Source organism: Neomonachus schauinslandi, chromosome 10 (genome assembly GCF_002201575.2).
Source record: "Neomonachus schauinslandi chromosome 10, ASM220157v2, whole genome shotgun sequence".
Lineage (NCBI taxonomy): Eukaryota > Metazoa > Chordata > Mammalia > Carnivora > Phocidae > Neomonachus > Neomonachus schauinslandi.
In genome coordinates this window covers 26,040,677-26,066,052 of record NC_058412.1, presented here as the reverse complement: position 1 = coordinate 26,066,052, position 25,376 = coordinate 26,040,677, and the positions used below count along the sequence as shown (strand labels likewise).

General features: G+C 39.4%; 1 protein-coding gene across 1 annotated transcript in view; it reads right to left on the bottom strand.

Annotated features, from left to right (window-relative positions):
• Positions 1-25,376, bottom strand: part of TTC27 (tetratricopeptide repeat domain 27) — a 169,590-nt gene that overhangs the window by 129,105 nt on the left and 15,109 nt on the right. Inside the window, exons 6-9 of the mRNA XM_021697434.1 lie at positions 15,742-15,906; positions 13,295-13,428; positions 5,316-5,428; positions 971-1,037 (exon numbers count right to left, since the gene is read on the bottom strand). Coding sequence (XP_021553109.1) covers positions 971-1,037; positions 5,316-5,428; positions 13,295-13,428; positions 15,742-15,906 — 479 coding nt within the window. The remainder of the gene's footprint in view (positions 1-970; positions 1,038-5,315; positions 5,429-13,294; positions 13,429-15,741; positions 15,907-25,376) is intronic.

Below are 25,376 nucleotides of genomic sequence, written 5' to 3'. Positions count from 1 at the left end.
GTAGGCAGGGAACAGTAACTTGCAAAATTTATATTACAATACAAAGTAAGCTAGCTTTTCTACAGATAAAAGTACCTCATTTTTGCCTTATCTGAAAAATAACAAAGAAAGAAAACATCAGAATTCTCTCTTGCTTTTAACTATAATAAAAATGCCTTTGAAAAAATTATCTTAAGCAACTTGTGCTCATCAAAGATGTGCGTTATCTTTTCATCCATAAAGCTAAGAAGATACTGACTGACCCTTGGGTCTGTGACTTTTCTGTTCATCCTCACACATCTATTACTCGATCTTTCCTTTTCACTGCCATTCTTCTCCGATTGTGGTCTTTATCAACTTAATTTTCTTACAGCCCATTCCCTCCTTAATTCCCTGTAATGAGGTGACTACACAACACTCCACTGAAACTGTCCTAGAAATAAGCAGGGCACTCCTGATTAACAGCACCCACAGCCCTTCTCCCCTTGGCTCTACAGTGCCGAATGCTGACAAGCACCTCATGCTCTCAACAATGCCTCCTTCCTTGGCCTCTATAACCCACACCCTCCTGCTTCTGGTCCTCGCTCTCTGACGTCCTCTTTCTCATCCCATCCCTGTGGGCATCACCCTCAGTTTTAGACAACAGAGGTGCATACTATAGTGGCTTTGGAGTGAAGAGTCAGACTCTTGCTCTGTCATTTCATTTATTCATTGAACATTTATGGAGCACCTATTAGGTGCGCTCCATTAGACACTGAACAAGAACTATTTGGCCACTGCCCTCAAATCCAAGCAAGTACAAAGAAAAAGGCTTATGTTTACATCAACAGCAAGTTATATGCAGTTTGGAAACTAAAATGGCGAGGTATTCTTCTCCTTAATTTCCTTAAGTGGCAGTGTTTCAACATGAGCAATCTGAGCCAAGAATATAACAGAAGCAATAGAACGCACAAGGGAAAACATGCAACGGAAAGGATGAGACATGACTCACCGACGTAAATGTCAGCAGCTCCTCTTCAGTCAACTTATGCACTGGGTTATTCTTTTGGAAATTTGCGCTTTAAATTACAAAAAAAAGTAAATTAATTCTAAAACGCATGTTGTTAACTAATAAAATAAAATTTTTAAAAAGGCAACATAAACTTTATATATTTCAAAGCATGTATTTTAATATTACTGCATTATATACCAATAGAGATACAAGTTTTCCAAAGATAAGTATGAAAATTAATAATGTAATAAGTAAGTAAGTAATAAAATCCACAAATGGGGCACCTGGGTGGAGCATTCAGTTAAGTGTCCAACTCTTGGTTTTGATCTCGGCGTCGTGAGATCGAGTCCCACACCAGGCTCCGCACTCGATGCAGAGTCTGCTTGGGTTTTTCTCTCCCTCTCCCTCTGCTCCCCCCCAAATAAATAAATATTTTTTAAAAATGCTGACAAAATGTGGTTGGTACTAAATGTCAACATAATTATACTAGGAGAAAGAAATCCAATCTGTGCCCCTTCACAAAGAAAATGAAAAGAATTAACATGGCACCAGCTCCTATTTATCAAACTCATGCTAAAAAAATAAAATATTACTGTGACCATTAGGCAAAAATTAAGAGGTTGTCAAAGAGGCAGAACAATGGGAATTCTTAGATCCTGCTGATCCAAGTATAATTTGATAGGACAATTTTGTTAAACAATTTAGCACTATCTTATAACATGAACCTTCATATATCCTTAGCTCAATAATTCCATAGAGCCCAGAGAAATTCCTGAACAGGTGTACCAGGAATCTATACACAAATATCCATAGTTATAGTGTGTATAACAGGAAAAAATCTTGAAATAATCCAGATGTCCAAAAGGAGAGTGATAAAATGAGAAATATTCACCCAATGGAATGCTATAATCCAAAGTAAATGGTAGCTGCATATAAAACATGAATGAACCATAAAAACATAATAATGAGAGGAAAAAAACAATCACAGAAGACTACATAATAGTAAGATACCACTTTTATAAAGCTCAGAAAAAAAAAACAAATAAAACAATTGACTTAGACGTATAAAAACATGTAAGTAAATATATTTTTTGAAAAGGCAAGAAAATGACAAATGGAAAATTCAGGATAGTGGTTACCCTTTTTTTTTTTAATTCAAGTATAATTAACATACAGTGTTATGTAAGTTTCAGGTACACAATATAATGACTCAACAATTCTATATATTTCTCAGTGCTCAAGATAAGTCTACTCTTAATTCCCTTTATTATTTCTACCTGTCTCCCCCACCCCCACCCCTCTGGCAACCATCAGTTTGTTCTCAGTATTTAAGAGTCTGATTTTTTGTCTCTTTTTTCCTAGCCCCACTGTTTCACCAATCTATCATCTCTAAGAATTCACCTTCTCTGTGTTTCCTTTCTAAACTAACCCAGCCTACTACAATATCCAAGTCACCTCTCCATAGGGATAATGGCCATGGGGATTACACAGAGATCAGGCAGTATTACAAAATCACTGTTTACAACCCCCACAATAACTCAGTTGATGTAAATCATCAATTCACTAAGGTTCTTATCTGTTTATAAACACTGTCCATCAGATGCCCAAGATTCAGACAATAATGAAGTAGTTTCTACCAAACAGGGAAGATTTAAATTGCCTATAAAATCCACTCAGCACTTCTAACTGTTCCATATATTAAGATTCCACCAATACTGTATTTGGAGGAAAAACCGGTATTTGAAAACAGCAGTTTTCTGTTTTGTTTTTTAGTCCTCTCTCAACTGTGAAGTCTAACTCATTGTACCTAAAGCTCAACTGACAGAATCCCTGGGCATATGTATATTTTGTTTAACTTTGCTCTGTAATTCTGAGCAAGTCATTCAGCCATTTGAACCCTGATTTCCTATCTGAAAAATGGAGAAAGTAGTAGTAGAGTGCAACTGCTCACAAATGGTTGCTATTTAAATTATTTACATACTAGTAGCTGGCCGGTTAGCTCAGTTGATTAGAGTGTGGTGCTAATAAATTATTTACATACTAAGAATCATTATGAATTGGACAATTTTTCATTAGTAAGCATAAAATCTGTCACTAGAATCAAATCATGTGATAGAACAAGAGATCTGGGCTTAGAAATAGCTACCGGGGAGGGCGCCTGGGTGGCTCAGTCGTTAAGCGTCTGCCTTCAGCTCAGGTCATGATCCCAGGGTCATGGGATCGAGTCCCACATCGGGCTCCCTGCTCGGCAGGAAGCCTGCTTCTCCCTCTCCCACTCCCCCTGCTTGTGTTCCTGCTCTCGCTGTCAAATAAATAAATAAAATCTTTAAAAAAAAAAAAAAAGAAATAGCTACCGGGGTGCCTGGGTGGCTCAGTCAGTTGAACATCTGTCTTCAACTCAGGTCATAATCTCGGGGTCCTCAGATCGAGCTCCACATCGGGCTCCCCACTCAGTGGGGAGTCTGCTTCTCCCTCTCCCTGGCCCTTCCCTCTGCTCATGCTTTCTCTCTTGCTCTCAAACAAATAAATAAAATCTTTAAAAAAAAAAAAGAAACAGAGCTCTATCTGTATGTGTGATCCCTTATACCCGAACAAGAGGACTAGAGGACTGCATTCAACTTTTATGTAAATGAAATGTGAAAAAGGGGTATAATGCTATGAGGGGGAGACAAAAGGGTAAGGTCTACTGAGTTAAGAGACAATTTTGTTTTGTTCTGTTTTACAAATTACCCATTACTAACTTGACTGTTCTAAATATTGGAACTTTGTGAATACTCCATTTTGAACATTACTAAGTCTCTAGATGAGAAATGAGATATTTATGTAGTCCAAAAGTACCTTCCCACAAAATAGTACTTACAAGGGTGAAAAAGAAAAACTTTACGATGAAGAAGCCTGGCAAACACGGCTTCAATCATGTGATTAAAGTTAACATCAGCAGTAGTGGGACAAATCAAAACTGTGTTCCACTGCTAGGATGCAATAAGAACCATAAAACATGGGGTGCCTGGGTGGCTCAGTCAGTTAAGCATCTGCCTTCAGCTCAGGTCATGATCCCAGAGTCCTGGGATCAAGCCCTGCATCGGGCTCCCTGCTCAATGGGGAGCCTGCTTCTCTCCCTCCCTCTGCAGCTCCCCCTGCTTGTGCGTGCTCTCTGTCAATAAATAAATAAAATCAATAAAAAAAAAGAACCACAGAACTTCCCTTCTCTGATATCCATGCTAATGATGCATAATGAGAATCTAATCGTAATTTTTTTTTAAATAAGTCAAATTCAAGAGGCAAAGTCTACAAAGTAACTGGCTTATAAATTTCAGAAATGTCAAGACCATGAAAGTCCAGCAAAAATGAGGAACTATTCCAAGACTGACAGTAATTGGAGAGACAATGACAACTAAAAGAAACACATATATTCTACCGTGGGCCCTGTGCTACAAAGGAGATTACTGGGACAACTGGAAACCTTGAATGGGATCTGAGTATTAAATGACAGGAGAGTATGAATGTTAACTTCCTCATTTTGATAGCTGTATTGTGGCTATGTACAAAAAATTCCCTAGTTTGTTGGAAGCACACACTAAAGTATTCAGGGATGATACAGTATCATGTTAGAAAATTATTCTCAAAAGTTCTCTGCAATGTCTTACCCTTGCAACTTTTTTCCAATTTTGAAATCACTTTAAAATTGAAAAAAATAAAAATAAAAGGAAAAACTGTTTCCAACACACATAAGGTTCGACAGTATTAAGAAATAATTGTATCCTCGGGCGCCTGGGTGGCTCAGGTGGTTAAGCGACTGCCTGTGGCTCAGGTCATGATCCCCAGGTCCTGGGATCGAGCCCCACGTCGGGCTCCCTGCTCAGCAGGGCGTCTGCTTCTCCCTCTCCCACTCCCCCTGCCTCTCCCCACTGCTTGTGCTCTCTCTCTTAAATGAATAAATAAAATCTTAAATAATAATAATAATAATAATTCTATCCTTTGGAATGTAAATATCCTCAAAGGTCAAAATAATCATTCTCAACTCTCCTAAATATTTTATTAAAAGCTTATTCCTAGCTAAGGCTAGCCAAAGAAATTTTGCTTATGAAGGAAAGAGAAGGTGAAGTTATACTAACTCAAAGGAGATACCTGAGATTCCTAATCTCTAACCCTTTACTTAGTTGCCCAGCGGAGAGCACTGGTAGTTTAGTGGTAATTAGATGCCCCACTATTCTTGATCCTTCTAAGCATAATAAGATTCCCTATTCATCCAGAACTCGGGGCACCTCCTGGAATAAAGTTTTCCTCAGCACAAGAAAACCAATATGCAAAGTGTTCAAAGTAACCAAGTAAGTAATTGACTTACCAGATTCCAAGGACAACAGCAAGCTCTTCAGCACACAGGTCAGGCATCTGAAACTGCTCACAATCCGCTAACTTTATCTCATTTAGAACAGTATCATCATTGAGCTCAAGATTCTGGTGCAATACAAAAGAAAATATTTAAACCAAAAATTAAATTTGATTCATTCAACACACTGTATGCAACTGATTACTAAGGAGGGAGAATTCACCTTTTTGTTTAAACATTATCCAATGTCTACATATGGTCAATAGGCTGTTTCTTGTGGAACACATACTTGGGGATGGTTTGCTGCGTAGAACTGGAGGACATGGCGCCTATACCTCAGGAAGGCACTGGCAATGTCAATAACAGGGAAGAAGAGCTATCACTCAGGGGGCCCAGGATGCAAAAGCCCCTCTGCTGATGCATCAGGATTTAAAATCAGGTCTTTCTACTCTGCTCTAAATTCTAATCTGAAATATCAACTCCCAATTCTGTTTCTCAACAGGATCTAGAATAGCCAAAACAATTTGGAAAAGAATAAAATCTGAGGACTTAGGGGACTTGATAGAGTACCTGATTTCAAGAAATACTCCAAAGCCAAGACAGCGTGGTACGGACATGAAGACAAACATACAGATGAATGGAACAGAACAGAGTCCAGAATTTTAGACCCACATATGTCAACTGATTTTTAACAAAGGAAAGTCTTTTCAAGAAATGATGGTAGAACAACTGGATAGCCATTTGGAAAAAAAAATGACCCTTCACCCTTATCTCATACCACACACAAAAATTAAATCAAAATCAATCACAGACCTTAATCTAGAAGCTAATACTAAAAAACTTCTAGAAGAAATCACAGGAGAAAAGCTTTGCAACTCTGGGCTAAATAGGCAGTCCTTAATTAGGACACAAAACACCTAAACCTTGATCAAGTGAGAAAAAACTTACTAAATTGAACTTCATCAAATAAAAACTTCTGCTCTTTGAAAACATTGTTAAGAAAATGAAAAGCCAAGCTGCAGACTCAAGAGATTATATTCATAAAACAAATATCTGAAAAGGGACTTGTATTCAGAATATAGAGAACTCTTATGACTCAATAAGAAGATAAACAACCCAATATAAAAGTGGACAATGGATTTGTTCAGGTACTTCATTTAAAAAGATATACAAATGGCCAATAAGCACACAAAAAGATCCTTGACAACGGTAGTCCATAGGAAATACTAATTAAAGGGCTGACAAATACTAAATGTTGACAAGGATCTGTAATAATTAGAACTCTGACACACTGCTGGCAGAAATTTAACATGATTTACAAACCACAAAAAATATTTTGCCAATTTCTTATAATAATAAAGATAAATTTACTACAGGAGCTATCAATTCTACTCTAAGTGGTTACCATGAGAAATAAAACGTCCACACAAAGACATATATATTAATGTTCATTACCGTTTTATCTGTAGTAGCCCAAAACCAGAAACAACTCAAATGACTGTCAATAAACAAATAAAAGAAAAATTATACTATATCCACCCAATGGAATTCTAATCAGCAAAAAAAGGACTATTACCACATGTAACTATATAGGTAAATCTCAAAACATCATGCTGAACAAAAGAGGCCAGATACAAAAAAGTACATATAAAATTCTAGAAAAGGCAAACTATCTGTACTCAAAGAAAACAGATCCATGATGGTTCAGAGCCAGTGTGTTGGGGGATTAACTGCAAATGGGAATGATGGAACTTTCTAGGGTAATGAAACATACATGGACTGTAATGGTTGCATAGATAGATATGTATATGTCAAGTGTCACCAAACCGAATGGGTTTAATCTCATCAATTAAAATGGGTCAATTTTTCTGTATATAAATTCTATTTCAAAAAAATTGATTTTTAGGGTTGCCTGGGTGGCTCAGTCAGTTAAGCATCTGATTCTTGACTTCAGTTCAGGTCGTGATCTCAAGGTCATGGGACTGAGCCCTTCAATCCCAAGCAGTCTGCTTGGGATTCTTTCTCCCTCTTCCTCTGCCCCTCCCCCTGCTCATGTGCTCTCCCTCTCGCTCTCAAAAAATAAATAAATCTTTAAAAAGAATTATTTGGGGCACCTGGGTGGCTCAGTCAGTTAAGTGTCCGACTATTGATTTCAGCTTGGGTCATGATCTCCATGTCGTGAGATCGAGCCCCACATCAGGCTCCACACTCAGCGAACAGTCTGCCTGAGATTCTTTCCCTCTTCCTTCACCCCCTGCCGCGCTCTCACCCATGCTCTCAAATAAATCTTTTTAAAAATACCAAGCATTTACAACTGGCACTCACATACACTGATGGTTGGAATGTAAAATAGCACAACCACTTTGGAAAACAGTTTGGCAGTTTCTCGTCAAGTTAGAAACACACTGGAGCGCATGGGTGGCTCAGTTGGTTGAGCAAACAACTCCTGATTTTGGCTCAGGTCATGATCTCAGGGTCATGAGATCGAGCCCCACATGGGGCTCTACGCTGAGCAGTGTGCCTGCTTAAGATTCTCTCTCCCTCTTCCTCTGCCCCTCCCCCACACTCATGTTCTCTCCCTCTCTCTCTCATTCTCTCTCTAGCATAGAAAAAAAAGAACACATTTACCACACAATCCAGCCACTCTAATCCTAGGTATTTACCCAAGAGAATTAAAAACATATGTTTACACAAAGATGTACACACAAATGTTTCAAGCAGCTTCATTCATAATAATCAAAAATTAGAAGCAGCTCACCTGTCCACCAACAGGTAAGTGGATAAACACACTGTCCACTGATGGACCTAAGTGTGCATGCCTGGATGAGTGGATTAAGAAGATATGGTACATATAATGGAATATTATTCAGCCATAAAAAAAAAAAAACCAAAACCCAGGAAATCCTACCATGGGTGACAACTTGGATAGACCTTGAAGGTATTATGCTAACTGAAATAAGTCAGAGAAAGACACATACGGCATGATCTCACTTGTATGTGGAATCTAAAAAAAAAAATCAAACTTGTAGAAAAAGAGATCAGACTTGTGGTTACCAGGGGCAGAGGGGAGGGGGAGGGGGAACTGGAGGAAGGTGGTCAAAAGGTACACACCTCCAGTTCCAAGATGAGTAAGCACTGGGGATGTGAGGTACAACGTGGTGAGTGCAGCTAACACTGCTGTGTGACCAACAGCAAAGCTGTGAAGAGAGGAGAGCCTAAGATTTCTCATCACAAGTAAAAAAATGTTTTTTCGCTTTCTTCTGTTTTTCCTTTCTTTTTATCTATAGAAGATGGATGTCAGCTGAACCTATTGTGGTAAACTTTTTACAATATATGCAAATCAAATCATTATGCTGTATGCCTTATATTTATATAGTGATATATGTCAATTATTTCTCAATAAAACTGGAAAAAAAGAATTATAACTTAAAAAAACAATGCTAAGTGAAAGAACACAGACACAAGAGAGTCATACTGTATGATTCCATTTATTTGAAATTCTACAAAAAGCAGCTCTAATCTGTGACAGAAAGCAGACCAGTGAGAGGGAAAGTGACTGACTATGAAGGCGTATAAGTGACCTTCTGGTGTAATGGAAATGATTCTATTTTTATTATGGTGGTGGTCATTCCGTAGGTCTATTTTTCGAAATTCAAACTGTACATTTAAAATAAAATAGGCACAACTTTAATTTAAATTTTTTTCTAGTTCAATAAGAGTAGCCAAAACTAGGAGCTAAATGGACCAGAAGGCTGGAAACTGCCTCTGGCTAAGGGGTCAACCTCTTAACTAGTAAGCAGTACATCTGCCCAAAACACAGCCCAGAGGAACAGCTTTCCTTGTCTATCCTCAAGTTCTCCCTAACTGTAGGCTGAGCTCTATCTACAGCCTTTTAAGAAAAGAGTACAGCAATCCCAACAAATTGCTGATGGGAGGAACACAGAACCTTACGCTTCAGCTCAGAATCCAACTGAAAAAGCGGCTCTTCCTCCCAAACCGGCCCCTTCAAAGGCAGGGCAGGCGGGTGCAGAGCGCACCCTGGTGGCCATCGTTTTCAACACAGGCCTTTCATAATTTAAAAACTAGAACTACGTATGTAATAGCCACACTTAAAGTAAAAAAGTAAACTTTTAAAAATGACTTAACCGAATACATCAAAAGTACTATTCTTGTAATATGTGTCAACAGAAAATTATTAATTAGATATTATACATTCTTTTTTTCATACACAGTCTATGAAATCTGATGTGTCTTTCCCACTTCAGCACCTCTCAAATTGGACCAACCAACTTCCCAGTGATTAACAATCACACGTGGTTGATGGCTACCATAGTGGACCATGTAGCTCTACAGTATCCCAAAATTCTCATCTTTTCACATCCTTAAAGGGATGCATCAACTTATTAAAACACAATGTTTTCTTTGGTTTTTTGCTTGTTTTTTGGTGTTTTTTTTTTAAAGATTTATTTATTTGAGAGACAGACAGCGCACGTACGAGTGGGGGAAGGGGTAGAGGGAAAAGAATCTTCAAGCAAACTCCCCACGGAGCACAGGGCCAGACTCGGGGCTCCATCTCAGGACCCTGAGATCATGACCCGAGCCGAAACCAAAAGTCAGACATTTAACTGACTGGGCCACCCAGGCAACCTTAAAGATTTTATTTTTAAGTAATCTTCACACCCAATATGGGATGCAAACTTACAACCCTGAGATCAAGAGTCACGCGCTCTGCTGACTGAGCCAGCCAGGCGCCCCTAATACACAAGGTTTAGTAACACATCCCTACGATAGCTTTACAAATCTAATCTGATCCTTTAACAAAGTGTGATGTGGGAAAAACAAATGAGGAACCTAAGGCTATCAGAACTGTCCCAGATTCTCCCCCTAGGCTAGACAATAAGGATGGGACAGAGACCCAAGTCTCCTGCCATCCCAGGACCCCTCCCCTCCACCACCAAAGATCTGAGATATGTCAGGGTTGGCAGCATGGCATTATTTATTTGCCAGACACAAGCAAGTAATCAAAAACAGCTTTGATCTTCATTCAAAATTCTCTATGTTCCTATTCTGTTCTTTTGAAATTAAAATGGGTCTGCTGCAGTACCTACTTACCTAACTGTTCTGCAAGTCCCAAATTTAAAATATTGTTCTACCTCAGTCCCACCTGGACCTCATAACATTCTACTGAATCAAGAAACTAGCACATAATTTATCTCCAATACGCAGGACACACACCATATTTAGCATTAAGGCATGTTTCTCATCAGTGACGCTGATCATGTATGCATTTGTGTTTTTTGTGAATACACAATTGAACAACTAAGAACAGACTGTCCTTTTTTAAGACTTCTTTTTTGAGAGAGAGAGAGAGAGCATGAGCGGGGTTGAAGCAGAGAGAGAGAGAGGGACAAGCAGACTCCACACCAAGCACGGAGCCGGATGTGGGACTCAATCCCACAACCCTGAGATCAAGACCTGAGCCGAAATCAAGACAGACGCTTAGCCGATGAGCCACCCAGGCATCTCAAGAACAGAGATTGTGTCTTTCATTTGCACATCGGGGTTGCTCCTAACTGTTGGCTTATTAAACCCTGATCTCCAATGGCTTAAGTCTATGTAATTCCTCATTAATAACAGATTAAAAATCTAGGAAGGTCTAAAGGGAAATATGTTCCTCACTGGCGATAAAGTTACTGTTTCCTCAATTCTAAGATACACATATTCACACTGTAACATTTCTAATCAGAATATATTTTGTAATAACTAAAATTGGTATAATAGTGATCCTTTTTTTTCCCCCAAGGACTGGTTATTAAAAAGATAGTGTACTTTAGGGACACCTGGGTGACTCAGTCAGTTAAGCGTCTCCCTTCAGCTCAGGTCATGATCCCTGGGTCCCGGGATTGAGCCCCACATCGGGCTTCCTGCTCAGTGGGGAGCCTGCTGCTCCCTCTCCCTCTTCCTCTGCTGCTCTCTCACCTTCTCTCTCTCTCTCAAATAAATAAAATCTTAAAAAAAAAGAGGTTGTATTTTATAATTTAATAGTGCCTTTGATATAAGGAAACAGGATATATAACTAATTAAATAAGCAACTGTCTTCTGCTCATAAGTATAAAGCAGTTTCTATCTAACCAGTACCTACATCATATAATTTTTACCTTTTACCTCTAAGTAGTAATTAAGATTATCTGAATGTATTTTACTTCAAATATGAAAGATTCAATAAATTCTATATTAAATTGTATATCATCTTTTTACATTCCTCATAATAGTCATCATATCCTATTTATCATCCCAGGAGACAATTTTCTTTTCTTTTTTTTTTTTTAAGATTTTATTTATTTATTTGACAGAGAAAGAGAGAGCACAAGCAGGGGGAGTGGCAGGCAGAGGGAGTGGGAGAAGCAGGCTTCCCGCTGAGCAGGGAGCCCGATGCGGGGCTCGATCCCAGGACCCTGGGATCATGACCTGAGCCGAAGGCAGACGCTTAACCAACTGAGCCACCCAGGCGCCCCTGAGACAATTTTCAATAAGAGAACTCCATATAAAAAAACAATAAACAATGGATTACTGAATTAAATGTGTGGACTGCAGAATGGAATCTCTCTTCACTGATGCTTATGCGATGGCCTAAAAATCAGGTTTATGGCAGTTAATCTAAGAGTTAGGGAGGAGCTTGGGTTACATCAAAAGGCTTAGGAAAAAAAGGGGGATCTAAAGAGGAGACGCCATACATGTAATGAGGGAAGAAGAGAGGTCTGAGGCAGGTAACAGCACCATGTTCCCTGACCAGCATCAACACAGCAGTGGAAACCCACTTCACTACAGCTCAACCTGCATCACGAAGTATAGACAGCACTGTGTAGTATTATCCCTGAGTTTCTACATCTCTCCCTTCCTTCCTTCCTTCCTTCCTTCCTTCCTTCCTTCCTTCCTTCCTTCCTTCCTTCTCCTCTTAGAATCAACAGTGGTTCCTCCCTGAAGTTATCTCAAAAGCAAACAAGAGAGTGCTTGGAACAAGCCCAGCAGTGTGCAATAGCTCATCAAAGGCTTTCCCTGGGACTCCTGACTGCTGTCACTCTTTGTTCGCAGCCCTAGCCCCTCCCCTTGGCACTATTTTCAATGCAGAATAGAATTTTAATGTTCAGTGTACCCAGGGTAAATTTGTTTATAGGCTCTGGAATGAAGGGTAGGTTTCAAAGACAGTAACATCAGGCAAAGGACAACCAAAAGCGTTGGCTTGGAATCTCCACAGTAAGAAAATACAAATGCTAATGACCTCTATGGAAGCAGATGGAAAGGCATTTAAGTAGGTAAACTGACAAAAAGCCGTAAATTTAAGCTACAAGAAGAGAATGCATGGGGCTGGCTGAGTTGGTAGAATATGTGACTCTTGATCTCACGGTTATAAGTGCAAGCCCCCACTGGGTGTAGAGACTTAAGAATAAAAGCTTAAAAAAACAAAAACAAAAACAAAGAGAATGCATTAGCCAAGTCAAGAAAAACATAATAAGGCAGCAATCAGCCCAATAATGACAGTAACAAAGGATCAGAACTCTCGTAAAAAGAAATTCTTATCATCTGTTTATATATTTTGAAGAAGCCTAAGAAATTTCAAGTCTCTTAATATTCAAAAATATCCACAGAAGGCAAAAGTTAAGGCAACAAATACAGTAGCAGCTAGAAAAATTAGGCTCTACCCAGTCTGTCTTTTGAATTTTTTCAAGGAAGAGTAATACATAACTGACTGCATTACTAATTCATATTACTGAAGTCTAAAAGAAAAACGACATTTTATCTCTATTTAAGGGTAAAAAAGGCTTAAACACACGTTGGTTTGCTTGGGTATTTTCTAAAACCCCCCGCTACCATGAAAAAGCTCAAGAAGGAACAAAATGAAGCCTCTTCCCAAAACATTCAGTGTTACTACAAAACTCACCTACTGAACCTGTTAGATTTGGATGGTAATTTAAATAACTTACGCTCCTACTCACCTTGGTTAAATGTTCCTGAGGAGTAGGTACTGGACTGAATTCACAATGTGAAAAGGCATCCCCTTCCCTTCTTACATCTAGAATAAGTTGTGCCACATAATTTTCCTGGAACCGTGTCCTTTTCCCCAAAGCACCTGAAAAAAACATATTAAATTGTCTATTAGATCTACTGTACAATCATGAAAAGTAATATTTTCAGAGTACTTTAAAGTCTGTAAAAGTATTTACTACATTTCACATTAAAAAAAAAAAAAAGACCTGCAACTTGGTGATTATCTTAAAACTACTTATAAAATTATAAAGCCAGGGGCAGAAAATAAAAAATAAAAATAAATATAAAATTATAAAGCCAGTAACCTATGGGGCCAGAACCCAAACACAAGATTTATGCCACTAGATTACAGATACTCACTTCTTTTTTTTTTTAAGATTTTATTTATTTATTTATCTGAGAATGAGAGAGAGAGGAGAGAGGGTCAGAAGCAGAAGCAGACTCCCCGCTGAGCAGGGAGCCTGATGCGGTACTCGATCCTGGGACCCCAGGATCATGACCTGAGCCGAAGGCAGTCGCTTAACCAACTGAGCGCTTAACCCAGGCGCCCCTACAGATACTCACTTTTGCATCAAACTACTTCCTTCCCCCAAAATTTTCATAGGTAGAAGAAGTATCATCATCCTCATATAGCAGATGGAAAAACAGAGGTTCCGAGGTATAGTTACTTGGTTAAGATCACGGGGACTTTCAGTCTCAGAGCCAGAGCTTAAAGCCAGGGTCTCCAGGTTCTAAATCCAACAGTCTTTCTATTATTCTACCTGGCTTCATTTAACACCAACATTTTTTCCATTTTATATCCGAAATAACTTGCTACAGAATAGCTTTAATAGAAGCAACAGTTCTAATATCCACTCTCTGGCAAGCTTCAGATTACAAAGACCCTTGATTGTAAAGACCAGTCTAAGAAGTCTGGATTTTATCCTGCAATGAGTCTGGATCTAAATTATACATCAACCTTTTAAACATGCTACACAAAAACAGCTACTGAGATGGTCTAACAGCTCACTTTTTTATAGAAGGGCTACAGTTTAATGGAAAAAAATAGTAATCTGATTTTCATTTTATATTTGTGAGTACCACATTTGTATTTTTAAGTTCTTTGCTCTTAGCTTGGAAAAAAATATGAAGAAGTAGCTAGTAAATATACCAGCAGTTAAAGCTGACTATACAGAATACTGTGCCATTAGTTTTTAAATAGCCCCAAAAAAGTCCCAGAGGGCCAAAACATTTAAAAATATAATCTCTGAAGCTAACCTCACAAGTTATATTATATAGAACTATATTTTCAAATACAGACAAGACTCCAACTTACATATGGCCATTGTTCCGAAAGTTCTAAGCTGGGTATTTAATAATTTTCCCCATACAAACAATGTAACAAAAGATGGCTAAGATCCCAGACCAGGCCACAAAGTCATATTTAACTCATAATATACTTGAAAGATTTTATTGACAAGACCAGCTGAATAGGAAGCACAGAATTTAGGGGGTAAGAATGGACCTTAGAGTAATCTAGACAAAGTCCAGGAAGGACAAATAGGTTCAATCACTTTGACCTTCACAGACACGGCCTGGAATGCTGAACTCAGGTTCCAGAGGTGTAAGTGGTGTGCTCGAACTGATACTGTGGGACTTCATTAACACGATCAATACTGAATGGCAATGATATTGTAACACCCCAGGGATAGAGCAAGACATAAAAAGCGACCAATGTTTCTTTTTTGTATTCGGAAGAAATACAGAGGTTTCTGGAGAAATTCTTTAACTTATTTGTTCATTCAACAAATGTCTGAGTGCCAACAATACGCCAGCGTGCTAAGGCACTGAATCTAAAACAGTCGACAATTTCTGTTCTGAAGACAAAAAAAGCAGATGGAAGCCATAGGTGGGTATTTACAAGAAAGGGCAATGTAAAGAGGCCACACCAAATGTAGGAGTCAGGAGGAACTTCAGGAAACTCACACCCATCAACAAATGGTCAAAAGTTCATTTGTGGGGGCGCCTGGCTGGCTCAGTCGGTAGAGCATGTGACTCTTGATCTCAGAGTCTTAAGTTCAAGTCCCACACTGGGCACAGAGCTTAATTTAAAAAAAAAAAAAAGAAAAAGTTCATTTGTGTACTACCTGGCTACCATATATATATATCACTAACACGTGGCTAACCAGACTGGAAAATAAAGGAGAATCTCCAGGAATAAAGAAAATGTTTCATTTCAGACTTGTTCTAAAACTGTGAATTTTTTAAAATAAAATCTTTAAAACCGATTTTTTTAAAGCAAAGAATAGAACAGAAAAAATCAAATGTAACCAAACAATACAGCCAAACTGCCAATGTCTATATTAGTTTTATCATAAAAATAAGTCAATCATCCACAAAAAGTAACAAGTCTTACCTGTCAAATCAATTTGTAATTTGCTGATGTCTTTAGCAATGTTGAACTGATCTTTTGCTTTTGTATATTCATAATAATATAAAAATATATATGCACACTCCAGATGGAATTGAATAGCCAAATACTGACCGGAAGCACCTACAAACAGATCCTCTAGTTTCATCACTGCAAGACATAAGATGAAACATTAAAAACTATGATGAAAATGAAAACCTATGATTAAGTAAAATGAGCAAATGACTAAAATGTTGAGTCCACAGTACGTGAAGCATATATATTTCACAGTCCCTGCTCTTAAAAAATTTTAAATCTGGAAGATGAGGAACACAAGTACAATCACCGTTCATAGCCAGCATTCTCTGAGCATTCACATGTTCCAAGCAAAAAGCTAAGGACATTACATATATCCCTCCTTTACTCCACACAATCCTAGGAAACACAATTCATAATCCTGCTCTAATTTTAGAGTGCTTGGTTTGGGTTTTTTTTTTTTTTTTTTAAGATTTTATTTATTTATTTGACAGAGAGAGACACAGCGAGAAAGGGAAGACAAGCAGGGGGAGCGGGAGAGGGAGAAGCAGGCTCCCCGAGGAGCAGGGAGCCTGATGTGGGGCTCGATCCCAGGACCCTGGGATCATGACCTGAGCCGAAGGCAGACGCCCAACGACTGAGCCACCCAGGCGCCCCTAGAGTGCTTGTTTTAATTGTGCTATTAAAAAATATGGCAACACAAAGTGAAGATGCGAAGTACCAAATGAATCTACAAAGAGTTAAACACTACAGAAAATCTAATGGAGAGATCAGCTTAGGGTTTCCCTCATAAAGAATGCAGAAGTCGTCCCTTCAAAGGAGAAACAGATATACAAAGATATATATGACCATATTAATATCAAATATAGAATGCATATTGGTTTAGCAGTCAGATTCTGATTTCTCTAAATACCTGAGCTGAAAAGATGGGAGGATAATAACCTGATAACACAGTGACTGAAATGAAATGACTGTCAAAATAAATTATATGTAATAGAGAGGTCAGCTGACACACACCAAGTTGCAGGGGGCATCTACAGGTCACCCGGTCCAGACCTCTACAATATCCCTGACAAACTATCCCTCACAAATGCTTCCAGTAATGGGTTAGTCAGCATTTCACACAGCAGTCCACAAGAATTAACACATAATGTGAAACTAATATAACACTGTACATTAATTATACTTCAATTAAAAAAGAGTTTTTAAAGGGCGCCTGGGTGGCTCAGTTGGTTAAGCGATTGCCTTCGGCTCAGGTCATGATCCTGGAGTCCCTGGATGAGTCCCGCATCGGGCTCCCTGCTCGGCAGGGAGTCTGCTTCGTCCTCTGACCCTATCCCCTCTCATGTGTTCTCTCTCTCTCATTCTCTCTCTCTCAAATAAATAAATAAAATCTTTAAAAAATAAATAAATAAATAAATAAAATAAAAAAGAGTTTTTAAAAATGTTAAAGAACTAATGCATAATAAATGAACAGGAAATGCACTTCCAGTGTCCCAAGATGGGAGAATCCGTTCTCTATCATTCAAGCTGAAAGGGAAGGGATATACACTGAATGCCCAACCTGCCTGGCATGAGGTATTTTACACATCATGTTATTCTCACAATGATGTCTTTGAGGTTGACACTATTCCTATTTGATTCATTAGAAACTTGAACTCAGCTTACCGACTAGTCACCTTAGTTAAGTGGCAAAGCCAGAATTTGAATCGATGCTTATTGGGAAAACGGGGGCGAGGAGGGAGTTGGCAGAGGAAGAATACGTGCGTAGAGGTGCCATTACACAACCCGATCTCCTTCATCACCTAATTATCTGACAGAAATACTTATAGCAATGAAATAGATATCTTTTATTTTCTTCTGAACCGAAATTAAAATGAGTCTGAAAAAGAAGGTGTTTTTCTTGGGCACCTGGGTGGTTCAGTCAGTTAAGCATCCAACTCTTTATCGCAGCTCAGGTCTTGATCTCAGAGTCATGAGTTCAAGCCCCACGTTGGGCTCCATGCTGGGTGTGGAGCCTACTTAAAAAAAAAAAAAGTGTTTTTCTATATACCGCCAGCCCTTTAAATAGAGATTCTCTGGACTCAGAGTAAGTCAAGATGTACATGTCTTACTTCCAAAGACAGACAGGTCTTTTTGAAGAACATGAACTTCTCACAATGAAACTCCTTCAGTAGATCTCCTCCACACAAACCAAACTCAAGAAAAGCTGGAACTGGTAATATTCAGTGCTCTTAGTGCTTTTAATTAACTTTCTTTCCCTTTGCCCATTACTCCTGAGTGTCTAGCCATTTTTCTCAGAAATACAGTGACCTTCTATCATGCTAGCACAGTTCATAAGTGACAGGATTCTTCTTAGCTGTCGATGACAGTAATCTTCCCAAAAGGTTCTGGGTACAAACATATATCAAGGGATGTGAAACTTGGCCAAGGTTTTTTAAAATCTCTCAATAAACACAGAAAGGCTGTTTTTGCATTTAAGCAGACGTCTGATGGATAGTGCTGTAGCCATGATAGCAATTCCCTAGCTCATGTAAGCCTAGGGAAGGCTATCAAATTTAAACTAACCTAATAACACATAAATAAGTCACATAAATGCCCAAAGCTGGTTCTCTGTATTATCTCCCCTCCTACCTACCTACCTACCTATCTGTGTGTGTATGTGTGTGTATTTGTATAATTGGCTTTGAGCTTGTACTTCGGTTTCTTCTACATCTTATGTGTTCAGGGGTCAAAGATTGTTAAATAAAATAGGAAGATAAGGGGCGCCTGGGTGGCTCAGATGGTTGAGCGTCTGCCTTCGGCTCAGGTCGTGATCCCAGGGTCCTGGGATCGAGTCCCGCATCGGGCTCCCGGCTCGGCAGGGAGCCTGCTTCTCCCTCTGACCCTCTCCCCTCTCATGCTGTTTCTCTCTCGCTCGCTCTCTAAAAAAAATAAATAAAAATCTTTAAAAAAAAAAAAAAAAGGAAGATAAGTCCTGATTTTTTTTTAAGATTTTATTTATTTATTTGAGAGAGAGAGAATGAGAGATAGAGAGCACAAGAGGGAAGAGGGTCAGAGGGAGAAGCAGACTCCCCACTGAGCAGGGAGCCTGATGCGGGACTCGATCCCGGGACTCGAGGATCATGACCTGAGCCAAAGGCAGTCGCTTAACCAACTGAGCCACCCAGGCGCCCTTAACAATTAGTTTAATCTTTAAATTCCAACGGCATGTTAAATTACTTTTCCAATAAAAACACTTTTAAAAAGCTGGATTTAGGAGAACCTGGGTGGCTCAGCCAGTTAAGCATCTGACTCTTGGTTTCAGGTCAGGTCCTGATCTCAGGAGTGAGATCGAGCCCCACATTGGGCTCTGAGCTTGGTGCAGAATACTTGAGATTCTCTTTCCCTCTCCCTCTACCCCTCCCACTAATGCTCTCTCTCTCTCTCTAAAATAAATAAATCTTAAAAAAAAAAAAAAAAAAAGCTGGATTTAAAGTCTGCATTTAAAATGTTTAATATATACCACGGGCCAGACAGGGCCCCAGGCACCCACTGAAAACCATGGCTACAGCACTAAAGCCTGGTGAGCCTGCCAAGGGGAAGCCCTTTATTTATTTATTTATTTTTTTTTTTTTTAAGATTTTATTCATGGGGTGCTAGGGTGACTCAGTCAGTTAAGTGTCTACCTTCTGCTCAGGTCATGATCCCAGGGGTTCCTGGGATCCAGCCCTGGGTGGGGCTCCCTGCTCAGTGGGGAGTCTGTTTCTCCCTCTCCCCCCACTCATGCTCTCCCTTTCTCTCTCTCTCTCTCAAATAATAAAAGCTTAAAAAAAATAAAGATTTCATTCATTTATTTGAGAAAGTGTACACACATGCACGAGGGGGGATGGAGACAAGGGGGAGGGAGAGGGACAAGCTGACTCCGCGCCAAGCGTGGAGCCCAAGGTGGGACTCAACCTCTCAACCCTGAGATCATTACCTGAGCCCAAACCAAGATTCCTACACTTAAGCGACTGAGCCACCCAGGCGCCGCTAGGGGAAGCCCTTTAAGCTTCTAGGAATTTTAGATGCTGAAAACATTCCCTGTGCACGGGATTCGATGTTATATGGTTCACTAGGATCTGCTGTGGCTGGCCTTGGGCATTTTTTGTTAACTAGTAAATTTAGAAGATCACGTGATGTTGGAGTAGGAAGATTAATATTGGTGACTTTAGGATGCTGACTCAATTGTAGGTATAATTATGCAAAGCTAAAAATCCAGGAAAGAATTGCCAAGGAAGGAATTAAAAATAAGATTTTATATGAAACTTGAAATGTAAGTATGTAAGTATGAAAGTACCCACATTGATCCTGAAAGAAAACAAACCAAGGGCAACGGCAGCAACTGAGCAGAGTCTCAAGCACAGAAAACCCAAATACAAGTCAGTGGAGTCAGTGTGAACAAAGCCGAGGTCAACTACATTAAATGCTCTAAGTACCATAAGGTCTGTGTAAAAATAAGTAAATAAATAAATAAATAAAATGTGTAATATATTTTTATGTTAACAATTGTGCTGAGAACAAAGGAATCATCAGAGAACAAAAACTAAAGGAAAACCGAACCTCAGGAATTAAGCATGTACTGACACCATATTCTGCCCTAAAGCTAACTACCGAAGCTTACAGACCTGGGAATTTCATTTTTATGGCTGCAAGGAACACCAAAGACAAAAGATGAGGAGGCCTGGACCACCCAGAGCGGCCAATCTAGCAGGAGACTCCATTTGAAGCTGAAACTCAAAGAACTGTATCTTCACTGAAGGTTAAAAGGAGATAAGTCGGCCATGCAGAAGAGGTCAGCAAGAAAAATGGCACTCGGAGAAGGGGAAAAAATGTATCCTACGAATTCATAATCATAAGCCAGCCTTCACAGATTTGTGACATCACGTCAAAACAGGAAAGTGCTAGCCAACTCCAATGCATTTCCTCTAAAAAACGAAAACAAAAACAAAAACAAAACAACTCCTTTCCTCCCTAATCGCCATAGTTCTCAAACTGATTTCCTACTGCTGCACCTCCAATGTTCCATCCTTCTCCTGCCTCTCTCCCCTTCTCAACGATTTCCCTCTATTCCATCCTTTGACTTTTAATCAACATCTCCTGAATTATTATAGATGCTTAGAATTGTGTTAGATCCTACAGCAAGGTTTAAGCCCTGATCTTCCCTAACGAGAGGATGGGAAGAAGACCTAGGAGAAGACACATAATCATTATTCAACACACGGTTAATGTGATGTGAGATTGTGTGGTACTGACCGTAAGTACCAAAGAGGGAAGATCCATAAGGCTGGGATAGTTAAACCAACCCTTTTCAGGAGGGCAGACATTGAAAGATGGGTAGAAATTTGGCTCCAATTCACTTCTATTCCATAAGGCTCACAAAAGAAGGGTCCACATGGCTCTTGTTCACTGCTGTATATGCACCACCTATCATAGCTGGTGCTCAATAAATATCCCAGGAGTGCACAAGTGCATAACCCTTTGATGGCTACCACCAAGATGAATATCTAATCTCCCGGTGACCTAGCTCCTCATCACCTGACGTACAACCCACCCTCCCACTCTACTCCGGCCATTCAGAACTATCGGAATTCCCAAGTGCACAAAGACGTTTCAAGTCTCTGTGTCTCTCTTTGTACATGTTATATGCCCTTTCCAACTTCACCTAATAAATTCTTACTCATTCTTCATGAGTCAGTTCAAGCATGAGGCACTTTATGAAGCCTCCTCTGATTTCTCAGGTTTAGACTAACCACATCCTTTGCTTTACTCCTTCCTCGTTATGCCCTTTGTTTCTACTGCCTACTGCATTCACTGATATCCCTAGCACCTAGCACAGTGACTAAAACACAGCAAGCATCCCCAAAACAATTTTTATTAAATATGAAATCAGGGGGAGCACCTGGGTGGCTCAGTCGTTAAGCGTCTGCCTTCGGCTCAGGTCATGATCCCAGAGTCCTGGGATCGAGCCCCGCATTGGGCTCCCTGCTCAGCGGGAAGCCTGCTTCTCCCTCTCCCACTCCCCCTGCTTGTGTTCCCTCTCTCGCTCTGTCTCTCTCTGTCAAATAAATAAATAAATAAAATCTTTAAAAAAAAAATATGAAATTGGGTAGACAATATAAAGTCAAAGGTAAAACTGGAAATCATTAACGGCTTTCCTCATCAAAAAAGTGACATGATGAAATTGGTATCTAGAAAAACCAAATCAGTACTGATGAAGGAGAAGGAACAAAGGCCAAGAAAGAGCCTACAAGTCAGGTACAACCCTTCAGATGTGAAGTGATAGTGACGGTAGCCTTAAGTAACTGGGGGGCTGGTCATATAGAATGAAGGACAGATTGACCCAGTCACTGTCTGTTGCTCAACAGCAGTTCTGTCCAATGAAACTTCCTCTGATGATGTAAGTATTCTCTAGCTGCACCGTCCAAAATGGTAGCCGATAGCTACACGTGGCTTCGGGGCACTTCGAATGTGGCTACCAAAACTAAGGAACTGAATTTTTTATTTCATCTATTTTACTTTATTTAAATTTAAATAGTCACAGATAGCTAGTGGCTACTGTATCAGGCAGCCCAGCTTGTGTTCCTGCTCTCACTATCTCTCTCTCTGTCAAATAAATAAATAAATAAAATCTTTTAAAAAAAAAATAGAGGAACATGTCAACCCAGTACACAAATATTTATTATTTTAACAAATCAGTAGGTTCTCCATGGAAATGAATGTTCATGACCTTCTGGATGCAAATGTCACCCAGTACATTTAAAATGTATGCTAAAATCAAAATCCCTTCTTTTTTTTTTTTTTTTAAGATTTTATTTATTTATTCGACAGAACGAGACACAGCGGGAGAGAGAGCACAAGCAGGGGGAGCAGGAGAGGGAGAAGCAGACTCCCCGCTGAGCAGGGAGCCCGACGCGGGGCTCGACCCCAGGACCCTGGGATCATGACCTGAGCCGAAGGCAGACGCTTAACGACTGAGCCACCCAGGAGCCCCTCAAAATCCCTTCTTATAAGATTATTTTCATGCTATGTTAAAGTGAAATCTCTACGGATAATTATAATTAATCATATTCAGTGTATTTAATAACATTCATTCCAAAGTATCAATTTTTTAAAAAAAAATCAGTGCACTCATCAGTCACCAAGAGACTAATCTCTCGATCAGCTCTTTTGATGTGGAAACAATCTAACCCTAGAGTCACAGAGTTGCCTGTAGATGTCACAGCAGAACTCTTGGACAAAGCATTTCAACCTGTTTTCCCTTAGACTTCATAAGCTCATCATCAAACAGCTACACTGCAATATTACATCTCATGCACTATATGGAATGCATTTTCAGTATCGGCTCCCACAATAAATGGCTGTGTGTACACCTAAGCAGTCTTTTAGAGAATCATGGTTTCACTGGTGTGACATCCAAAAGAGTGCCTCAATCACACTGAGGAGCATACTTTGCAAGACTCTAACTTACTCCTTTCATAGATGCGATCAGTCCAGCAAAGTTATGCTGACATTCTGATGGGTTCTATTCCATTACATTGTACTGATGTCACATTCCTGGACAAAAAGATAAAGATCACAGCTGTCCATGAAATCCTCACTTTTGTTTCATGGACTGAAAAAAAATCCTGCCAACTTTTTCATGATCCTTCAAGGGCAACATTTCAAATATAATATCCTTCTCTGGACACTGAGCAGTATTTCAGTTATAACTGACTGCTTGGTCAACATTTGGGTGAAATCCCAGAACCAAACTTTTTTTTTAAATAAAATTGTTTATGAAATGTTGCAGTTTAAGACTATCTGCAGACCTACCTAAACATAGCCAAAAAGGACCAATTTATGACTAGATAAAATGAAAAATGTTGTTGATAAGCCTAGAACAGCAACATAAAAAATGCTTAGTTGTAAGCAAAGCTAATGATATGCTGAAATACATTGCAAAAAAGAATCAAGACCACTTGGGGAATGAATCACTTAAGAGTCATATTTTCCAGTCTTACTTAACTCTTTCTGTTTGGAAACTTAATTTTACCCCATAGAATAGAATTCTCTCTAAAACACACCATATTGTTTTTCCCTTTTAAAATGTCATATAAGGGGCGCTTGGGTGGCTCAGCTGGTTGGGCGGCTGCCTTCGGCTCAGGTCATGATCCTGGAGTCCCGGGATCGAGTCCCGCATCGGGCTCCCTGCTCGGCGGGGAGTCTGCTTCTCCCTCTGACCCTCCCCCCTCTCATGTGCTCTCTCTCATTCTCTCTCTCTCAAATGAATAAATAAAATCTTTTAAAAAAAATAAAATAAAATAAAATGGCATATAAGGGGGACGCCTGGGTGGCTCAGTCGGTTAAGCGTCTGCCTTCAGCTCAGGTCATGATCCCAGGGTCCTGAGATCGAGTCCCACATCGGGCTCCCTGCTCCGCGGGGAGCCTGCTTCTCCCTCTGCCTCTGTCTCTCTCTGTCTCTCATGAATAAATAAATAAAATCTTTAAAAAAAAATAAATAAAAATAAAATGGCATATAAGGAAGGGTATTTTTTTCTTTTCTTAATAATTAATAATTACAATCATTAGCCACTGAAATGTGGTAAAAATGTAGCCATAAATGCAAATTTATATAATATGGGATTAAGGGAAGAAATGTGACTTTCCCGATAGCAAATGCATCAAATCTGATATCCTATAAAAAGAAAAAACAAGTCCTAGTGACATCTTGTTTTTTGTTCGCTTACCAATTTTCCATAAAAGTATAACAAAGCATAGGAAACTGTATAATATCCTAAGCAGTACAATGTAATTACCTTTCTACAAAATCAAACCATGGGCTGAATAGTGATGTCATCTTATTCCAAATGTTTTCACTATCCTCTGGAAAAGGCAACTTTTTTCCCCATTACTATCAGTGATGTTCAAGTCTCCCTTGACTTTTTTTTTTCCCAAAGATTTTATTTATTTATTTGACAGAGAGACACAGCGAGAGAGAGAACACAAGCAGGGTAAGCAGGAGAGGGAGAAGCAGGCTTCCCGCTGAGCAGGGAGCCCGATAAGGGGCTCGATCCCAGGACCTTGGGATCATGACCTGAGCCAAAGGCAGCCGCTTAACCATCTGAGCCACCCAGGCGCCTCCAAGTCATCCTTGACTTTCAAAACTTTACCCAACTTCATGAACTAGAAACTCATCCCCACTCTTCTTCCTCCTTTGCACTAAGTTCATTTATGAAGCATCTCTCACATCATTTCAAAAATATGCAACAGCATGAATGGGGGAGACTCAGGCTACATAGGCTTCATTTTACTAAAGAGAGAGGACAACATGTCTGCTAAATGGGGCGTCGGGTCTTCATTTACTCCAAGGTTCACTCTGTATTTCATTTTGAAGAGAACTCCACCCCTAGGCAACACTATTAGGAGAGATTCAAAGTCCATATGGCATCCAGGTAGGATCAATTTTGTCCTATCTGCTATAATATTCCACTTTTTGAAACACTCTTGTACAGAAATTAAGTCAGATGCAAGTTGTTACTACTGAGATGAAGGACAAATAGAGGAAATTCTAAAACTTCTTCCCTAAAAGTACATGTAGAAAG